Here is a 10,421-nt window from a genome sequence, read left to right on the forward strand (position 1 = left end):
CAGTTGCTTTTACAGTTTACAAATTTAAGACTAAAGGGAGAAATTTAATCGTTTTTTCTTTATTAATAGTACTCAACGAATTCACATAGATGCTAATTACATTCAGATAAACTCGGCTTTGGCTTACCAACCACGTGTCGAAGAAAATTAATGTTTTCGTCATGAAAAAATAATATAACTTAAGGACATATTTGGTTATAAAAAAGTGACAAATTTAATACTATATTAGAGTGTATAGGTTCGTAGATTACATTCAAATTCGCTCTAAAAGCCAAATATAATAATGCTGTCGCAAGTTTTTTTTTCGTAATGAACGAACAAAATAGATAAAAACACAAGAAAATTATAAGAGAAACTAGAGGTATTATGGCCAGAGCTTCTAAGAATGGGTTGTGTTAACAGCACGAGTAGAGTCGGGCGTGCTTTTGACAATCCTGATATTGCAGCGGTAAATAGGTTACAGTAACCGCTTACCATCACATCCTTAGTGGCTTAAGCTTAGTGGTATAAAAAAAAATTAAAAAAAATATTCTCGTAGAATTTATTTTGTTCAGTATATTCTGTAATGTTTTCCCAAAATATATTTCAGTTGGAGTGCAATAAAACAGCGTGTCATTATGCAAGCAGAGCCCTCGCTTTCTATACGGACAAAATAATTCAATTAGATTGGCGGGTAGGTGTGAAAAGCGATAACTTCATCTCCGTTTTGAAATAGTATTTTTTATTTAATTAAATAAGTTACAGTGCCCAAAAAGTAAATATTATGTACTGACAGTTCACAATACTTCCCAGCAAATATTATCCTGTGTTAATTTACAACATAACAGGCATCTAATACTTTCGAAACTTTTCTTCTGTGGCCCTTTTCGAAATGGAGTCAATAAAAGATTTACTGGCCTCTATGTCTGAGCAATTTAACAGGACAATGAGGGACTTCCAACAAGATTTACAAAAGGCGAATTCACCGGTCACTGCGTCCTCTATTGCTACAGACTTCGCTGCTTTTAAAAGCTTCGTCATCACAGCTTTAAATACTCTCCAACGTCAGGTAGAACTATTTACCTGTGAATTTGACCGACTCGAAATGCGTTCTCGTAGAAAGATGTTGCTGCTTCATGGTGTGCCTGAAGAAAAATCGGAAGACACCTCGGCGCGAGTAACCAGCCTTGTCGCGGAACATCTCGACATTGATCAGTTTTCCACAACCGCTATCAAAACATCTTATCGACTGGGTCGTAGAACTGAAAAGAAACCTCGCCCGATTGTTGTGAAATTCGCAGATGTTCTTGTGCGGAATAGGGTGTGGTTCGCAAAAACCAAGTTCAAAGGTACCGGCATTACGCAGTCCGAGTTCTTGACCAAATCCCGACACAGTGTGTTTATAGCGGCGAGACAGCATTTCGGAGTTGACAAATGCTGGACGCGTGATGGAGTTATTCATGTTATTGCTCCGGATGGATCACGACATAAGATCGAAAGAATGTTGGATCTCGACAACATTATCGCGTCATCGAACACAAAATCGCCAGTTCAAAGTGTTGCAGCCACCAGTAACACGTCGGACAGTAAGGCCCCACCTCTAAGATCTAAAAGAGTGGCTAAAAAGTAGTTGTTCACTTTTAATTTGAGTAAATTTTTAATTTAATATATAATCATAATTGGCTATTTTTAGAACTCACACTTTATTAGATACTACATATAGCTTATAATGTGTTGATAGTTTTTTACATTCACTTTATATTTCATACAAATAAACAAATCTAGTTGTAGTTAGTTTATAACTTTACTTTTATATTTTTTATTTATTATTGTTGTTCTTTTTGTCCCTGTTTCAATGTGTAAGCGAATAACAAAACCATAACAAAACATTTTTTACCACAGACTATCTTAACATATAGATAATAATAAACTATGTTGTAACAAATTGTTGTTGTGAACGTAAGGCTTTTAAGACTTTGTAAAATATTAATTTTAATCATAATTCGTTTTCGTAGGCTTAGAAGTAAAATCTTTTTTTTTTGCCTATTGGTATTTATTAATTGTTTAATTTTAATAATTTAACTCTAGTTAAAAGATAAAAAGTAACTAAAATTATTTCATTTTGCAAATGTTCTCTTGCCTGTTATTATTGTTTTGAATTTTTGTCTTTTATTTTTACGTTTTTTTTTTCTTTCTTTTTATTGTTGCTTATCTACTATTCCATTGTAAGCCTTAGTTGCCGTAATACAACTCCTTCTGTAGCTGGTGAGTATGTGAATTGAGCTTAATAGTATTTGTATTTCTTTTTATTACATAGTATTTTTGTTGTTATAAATATTTTTTTAAATATATATATCGTAACTATATATATTATCTTATTGTATATATATATATATATATATTTTTTATTTTTGTAATATCTTTAGATGACTATGATTCATAACAAGGACGATCCATCTGACACCTTTTATTCTATTTCATCTTCTAATGAAACGGATAGCGATGACAGTTTTCTCAGTATACCCTCACTCAGTGATGACTTATGGCCAGTTTCAATACTCTATCTATCTCTAAATTTGCTTACTAGAGATAGAATTTTGACGTTAACTCCATATAAATTGTGTCAAAAATCTATCGCTAGTAAGCAAATTTAGAGATAGATAGAGTATTGAAACTGGCCATTAGATGCACATTTTTGTGACGCGTCAGGGCCTTTTAACCTGGTTCACATCAATGCCCAGAGTATACCCGCTCATTTTCCTGACATGTTGGCCTCCTTTCAAAATAAAAACTTACATGCTATTTTAGTCTCAGAATCCTGGTTGAAACCATGTCTCCCTTCGTCATCATTCTGCTTACCAGGTTTTCACTTGATTCGAAATGACCGTTTAGGACGACCTGGCGGAGGTGTTGCCATTTATTTACGATCTCATATTCCTTTTACTGTTATAGAATTTTCGCAACAACATAATAGTCCTGGAGCAGAATACCTTTTTATCGAAGTCCTATTCTTCAACACTAAGCTCCTTCTTGGTGTTTTTTATAATCCTAGCCTCACCATTGACTATTTTATGTCTTTTGAAGATCTTCTTGAAAAGTTTACTCCTTTGTTTTCACACACAATTATTATGGGTGACTTTAATACTTGCCTTCTTAAAAATGACTCTCGAACTTCACGCTTTACATCTATAGTAAAGGCAGCTAATTTGAATATATTGCCATTATCTGCGACTCACGCATTTCCTAACTGCTCACCTTCTCTTCTCGATTTAATTCTTGTCTCTTCTACTACTCATGTCGAAAAATTTGGTCAATGTGTAGCTACTGCCTTTTCCTATCACGACCTTCTCTTCTTATCTTATAAACTAAGACCTCCTAAAGCTAAACGAAAAATTCTTATGAGGCGCAATTTTAGTGGAATTGACTTTGATAGTCTAGCCGAGGATGTATCTAAGATTGACTGGTCCGGAGTGCTTAATGCTTCTTCAATTGATGAGAAGTTAAATTATTTTAATTCCCTTATAACACAACTTTATGACAAGCATGCCCCTATTCGACCAGTGCGATTAAAACATCTACCGGCCCCATGGTTGACTGACGAAGTTAAACGCCTACAAAAGATAAGGAATATAGCCAAAGCTAAATACAGAGTCGATCCCAACGAAACAAATCGTGAGAAGTACAGGAAAGCTCGGAATCGCTGTAACAGGTTGTGTAGGGATGAACATCGACGCTACATCTTTAAGTCTGTCATAGAGGAAGATGACTCAGCCCGAGTTTGGAATTTCCTCAAATCACTAGGAGTTGGCAAGCAGCAACGAGATATTAACTCCCAGAACTTAAATTTAAATTCACTTAATCAGCATTTCTCATCTTCTGTTACATTTGATAACATAACAAAATTAAATACAATTTCTCAAATTTCAGCTTCTCCAACTCCTGATACTCCCTTTTTTCAATTTAGTCAATTCACGAATAGTGATGTTAAGAAGAATATTTTAGCGGTATCATCTAACAGTGTTGGTTCTGATTGCATTAGTCGTCAAATGGTAATTCCTATTATAGATTATTTAGTTCCTATAATAACAAATATTTTCAATTTTTCTATTAGTAGCGGTACATTTCCATCTTATTGGAAAGATGCTATAATCATCCCATTGCCTAAAAAACCCAATTCTACCTCTTTCTCCGATCTTCGCCCTATTTCTATCCTACCGTTCCTTTCTAAAGTTCTCGAGCGCCTTACTTATAATCAATTTAACCTTTTCCTCTGCAGATACAACCTTTTAAACCCATTTCAATCAGGATTCCGCGCAGGCCACAGTACGACTACTGCATTAGTTAAAATCACTGATGATATTCGCATGGCAAAAGATAACCGAAAGCTCACTGTTTTGACATTGCTTGATTTTAGTAATGCTTTCAATAGTGTAGACTTCGACATTTTGCTTGCCATATTGAATTCTCTTAACATATCTCCTATAGCGATTGACTGGTTTCACTCTTACTTGCATGGGCGCCGGCAACGTGTGCGACTTAACGACACTTTTTCTGACTGGGCTAATATCAATGCCGGTGTACCGCAAGGTGGCGTGATGTCTCCACTCCTCTTTTCAATCTTCATAAATGCTATTACTCAATATATTTTTTCTCCCTACCACCTGTATGCTGACGATCTCCAAATTTACTTACACACAAGCTTAACAGACCTACCTAATACGATTAACGCTTTAAATCAGGAACTCGAACGTATCAATGGCTGGAGCAAAGACTTTGGTCTGAAGGTTAACCCATCAAAATCGCAGGCTATAATTATCGGAAGCCAACAGCTTATTTCACGAATTGATTGGCCGAATTTGACACAAATAACTTTTGCCGGTGTAGTAATTCCTTTCAGTGAAAAAGTAAAAAACCTGGGTATAATGTTTGACAAATTTATGTCGTGGGATCCACAGATCTGTGAAGTTAGCAAAAAAATGTTTGCGTCTGTCGGTTCATTAAGAAGGTTGCGTAATTTTCTTCCTACTCCTACTAAAATTGTTCTTGCCCAATCTCTTCTTCATCCTATCCTTGATTACGCTGACACTTGCTATCTAGACCTAAGGGAGGATCAACTAAATAAACTTGAGCGACTCCAAAACCTCTGTATTCGGTTCATATTTGGTCTTCGCAAGTATGACCGTGTCTCTGAGTTCCGTGCGAAGCTCAAATGGCTTCCTATACGTTTGCGCAGGAATACTCATATATTATCTCTCCTATATTCTATATTATTTAATCCCTTCCTTCCTTCTTATTTGAAAGAACGCTTTGAATTTCTCTGTGACTCACACAATAGATCACTTCGTTCTAGTGAAAATCTAACTCTGAAGATCTGTAATCACTCTACTGCCTTCTACAGCAAGTCTTTTAGCATTGAGGCTGCACGACTATGGAATGCTTTGCCATTGCATATTAGACGTGCTACATCACTGGATTCCTTTAAAAAGATGGTTAAAAAACACTACTTAAGACTTTGAAATACTGTCGTCCAGTTCGTCATTAGTCACTGATATTTGTATATATTTATATATTCTTATTTGTTCTACGACTGTTACTTAATAATACTTAGTTATGTATAATATTATGTATGTATGTGTGTGTATATATGTGCTTATGTTGACATGTATTTATATGCGTAGTGTGTGTACATATTATTATGTAATGTGTTCTGTATTTTTTTTTTGTATAGTTAATATATTTTTAATATGTGTATGTATGTATATGGATGCATGTATGTGTGTATATTTGGTTTTCTTCCTGTTCTATTAATTTTAATTCTGTACACCCTTTCCGCTTTTTTTCACATTATCTCCTCCAAGCTGGTTGTCTGGAAGAGATCGCTGTTTAGCGATAAGACCGCCTGTTGTACATTTCTTTTTGTGAATCGTTTTGTAAATTGTAACCTTTTTTATGTGTACAATAAAGAGTAAATTAAATTAAATTAAATTAAATTAGATTTGAAATGAATCGATTTACATGAGTTACTACTTTTTTAACGTAAATTAATCAAATGTGCATTCATTTTCAGCAAATTGATTGAGTGACGCATTTAACGTGACGTTGACCACTTCACGAGTCTCCCAACAATATTTTAATTACTAAAGTAAAATTTAATTATGAAATTTTGTACGCGAGACTTCTTTAAAAACAATTTGACTGAAAAAATAATATTGAATTTCGTATAAATTACGTATTTATTTAGTAAATTCTTAATAAGTTTATATCTATTATATGTTTTACTAAGCATTTATAATAATAACTTTGTTATAGATCGTTGCTGTGTGGTTACGACAGTAAGAATATAGCCACCCCCTCTCTTCCCGTGGGTGTCGTAGAAGGCGACTAAGGGAAAACGCAGTTCCACTACCACCTTGGAACTTAAAAAGTCGACCGATGGCGAGATTGCCATCCAACTACTGGCTTCAAGTACACAGACCGAAGACGGGCAGCAGCGTCTTCGGTGCGACAAAGCCAGCTCTGCGGTCACCAACCCGCCTGCCCAGCGTGGTGACTATGGGCAACATACACGATTTTTGGCGCGAGAATTGTGAAGGCCTATGTCCAGCAGTGGACTGTATTAGGCTGAAGTGAGTGATGATGAGATTGCGCTGTCACGTGTCATGTTTAAAGTGAATATTGTGTCATGACTTTGTTATTGAAGTATAAAATTTTCAAGTACAATCGAATTAAGAATATATTTATTTTTTAATAACAGTTTATCATTAGAAAAAAATAATAAATTAATTGCGTTTATATTTATCAAACGAAATATTTAACTTTTTATATTTTTATATTCCTAGAAACAATATTGTAAAAAATATTCATCAAATCATAATAATTTTAATACTATATACATAATTAAGTGTACGAATGTGTACTAACTAAAAAATATACAGAATTAAAACCATTAACATGATACATAATTAACAAGTTTTAAAGAAAAAATGCTTACATCATCTATTAAGGAAATGTGCATTCATTAGTTTAATCGCAAAATGCCTCCTGCAATGCTAAACCAGTTACAATAAACAACGAACTAAACAACAATAAATTTACTTAATGCTTATAAGCTTAAACTGTGAAAGTGGGTTAGTTTGACCGATATGAAAGGAATGTAGAAAAATGTGATTATTTAGAGTCCAGACAATATTTACTTGCAGTTTATGATTATTCCCCTTTAAAAAATACATGCTGATTTTTATTTTATTTTAGAGATCCTTCGACAAATGGTCTTTACTACGTCCTATCTTATTCACACATTTAAATAATTCTCAAGAATCGTAGAATTAATCTTAAAATAATCTGTCATGAGGTGATCAAGCATTGATATAATTGAAAGGCTATGTCTGTCGTGACACTATAGATTAGCTAAGTCTGGTAATTATTTAAATAAAATACATTTAATTATTTATTTATTCATAATTTATTGTACACCACAACTACATTTTAAACACTAAACACATTTAAAAACATTTACAAACTCTGAAGTACAATGGGCGGAATTATGGTATTTAGCCATTTTTTTCCAGACAACCCAATTAAAGAAAAGATAAATTTAATATAATCTCGAGACAGGGTAGGTGGTGCAGTTATATGATAAACTTACATGCTAATACATACACACTACTACTTATACAGAATACACATATAAATACATATATACATACATAATACTTAACCTTATTATATACTTATAAATAAATAAGAAATAATCATTATTATTATAATTGACAAAATTAATATATTAATAATATGTGTATATTACATATTAATGAAATTATAGTTCCTGATTAACATTGGAGACCAATGCGTAAATTTATAATCTACCTAATGTTAAAATACAGCGGTTTTTAAATTGTATGTTGATTTTTTACCATGACTTGTTGTTCTCACCTGATGATAAGAGCGCTTACCGTAGTCTATAGAAGCCTGCAACACCGTAAGCATCGCAAGCGCGTTGTCGACCCTATCCCTAATTCTCCCCAGGAGCTGTGGTCACCTTACTCACCAACAGGAACACAACACTGCTTGAAAGCAGTATTATTTAGCTGTGATCTTCTGTAAGGTCGAGAACCCCAGTCGGTCTGCTGCATATTTTGAACAGGAAATTTCCTGCTGTACCCTACCCGAGTTAAAAGCAGATATTAGAGTACTCTTAGTAATATAATATGAATAAAATATATATGTACTTATTTACTCCCTTCAAAATCAAGAATCACAAGAAATGTAAATTCTTTTATCCTATAAACAAATGATTGTGTTTCATGCTCACCTTCAACCTAAGGGATCAAGTCACCCATCCCTTATGTCGTTACGGTGATGAAGGAACTGGGCATTATAATAGCATACATTTATTTCAAGTCATCGTATACGATATTTTACCATCGAAGAATATTTGCTTATACAGGGTGTCCCAGAAAGAATGGATAACCCTGAAGCGCCTAATAGTACGGCTATCAAGCGCTCTAATAAAAATACACAAAACATTCTAAGTGGTGCCAAAAATATGAGATATTAAAAAAAAAATACATATTTATTGACCTTACTCTACTTTCATGTCCACCACGGCCGCAAATTAATGAAATTTGTTGTGTTTTTGGTGTTATCTTTTTCCTCATAGACTATACTATTAGAAATGCAGTAAAGAGTATGAGTATCTATTGTACTTTTTCGGAAAAAAAATATCAACTTCAATTTTTAACATAAAATTTGATAAGAAAATAATTTTGACAAAGTTTGAGAGCCTTTCGTGAAAAAAAAAGTACGAAGACCTAAGCGGCCAACTATTTCAAAAATATGCGCAGTTAATACAGATTACAAAATGGTATAATACATGATTTTATCTAAATACAGAAAATTAATAAAAATCTTATCTTGTCTTAAATGGTGACAATGACAAGGACGTTTTAAAAAGAGAACTTTTTATCGTAGTAAAGATCGTATAATATCGGTATTTACTGCCTGAGTGTGGCCCACGCGACCCATCTTTTGTTTATGAAACAGGGACAGGTAGAGTGTGAGCGAGCGAGAGAAGAGTATAATGTTAATACATTGTACCTTTTGTCTCTCGAGGGCATATAATAAAGGCAATTATTTAGTGCGTCTCTCGACTTGTTCGGTATCGCATGTGTATTCCTTTTGGAGTTCTCTGTGATTTTAAAATCAGTGTTATAACGACGGCTTCTGGCTATTTTATTGGACTCTCAGTTTTAATAAGTGATTTGGAATTTTTTTGGTGATTTTACGACGACTTGGCTTGTATCTAGACTGGTATTGTTTATTAAGATGCCACGTATTCAATATACGGCACAAGAATACGCAAACATGCACTTTATTTATGGTGAATGCAGAAGCAACGCAAGTGCTGCTGCAGCCCTTTATAGGGAAAGATATCCTACCGCGCGTCATCCAGATTACCGCCTATTTATCAGAGTCCACATGTGTTATTCGGAAGGCAGAATACCTGGCAGCGGCATTGGTGGTATGAGCGCTGGAAGAATAGCTAATATCAATACACAAGACATTGTGCTTGACGAAATTGAGCAAGACCCGCCCACCTCTACTAGAGTAATAGCACGACGTACTGGAATCTCGAAGACGACCGTGCACCGTGTACTTAAAATAAATAAATTTCATCCCTACCATATTAGACGCGTCCAAGCTCTACAACCGAGAGATTACAATGCAAGGTTGTTTTTTTGTCGACAAATGCTTGCAAAAATAGAACAAGATCCACAATTCTTCGACAACATTCTGTGGAGCGATGAATCCACTCTTAAAAAAGACGGATACTTCAATATACATAATCTTCACAGCTGGCAAGTCTCGAACCCGCATTTAATGCGAGAACAGAGATCACAATACCAGTTCAAAATAAATTATTGGACTGGTATATTAAACGGAAAAATCATTGGTCCATTTGAACTGACCGGAAACTTATCTGGACAAAGTTATTTAAATTTTCTACAAAATGACCTGCCAAATTTAATGGAAGACGTGCCTGAGGAAGTGAGACAATCCCACTGGCTACAAAATGATGGTTGTCCTGCACATTATGCTGCAAACGTCCGTGTGTATTTAAATGCCACGTATCCAAATAGATGGATTGGTGGTTTGGGTCCCATTTTGTGGCCTCCGCGATCCCCGGACTTAAATCCACTAGATTTTTTTTACTGGGGCTGTCTAAAAGAACAGGTGTACTTCAAGCCTATTTCAAGTTTGGAGGAATTACGATGTCGTGTGCAGGAAGCCGCTTCAATAATAACTGAACGGCGCTACGCACGACTTCTTAGAAGAGCATTTATTAGAAGATGTCGAGCTTGTATCAGAGTCGGTGGCAGACAATTCGAACACCTTTTATAAAATAAAGATTGATTTATGTACAACTTAACGCTTTTATTTTA

General features: G+C 34.5%; 1 protein-coding gene across 1 annotated transcript; it reads left to right on the forward strand.

Moving 5' to 3' along the window:
* The first annotated feature begins 2,744 nt into the window (after window positions 1–2,744).
* On the forward strand, window positions 2,745–8,536 carry LOC123659867. The gene is made up of 2 exons (XM_045595032.1): window positions 2,745–4,028; window positions 8,426–8,536. The coding sequence occupies exons 1-2, from the start codon at window positions 2,745–2,747 to the stop codon at window positions 8,534–8,536; spliced, it is 1,395 nt and encodes a 464-aa protein (XP_045450988.1).
* Window positions 8,537–10,421: the final 1,885 nt, after the last annotated feature.

The sequence above is a fragment of the Melitaea cinxia genome, chromosome 14 (assembly GCF_905220565.1).
Source record: "Melitaea cinxia chromosome 14, ilMelCinx1.1, whole genome shotgun sequence".
Lineage (NCBI taxonomy): Eukaryota > Metazoa > Arthropoda > Insecta > Lepidoptera > Nymphalidae > Melitaea > Melitaea cinxia.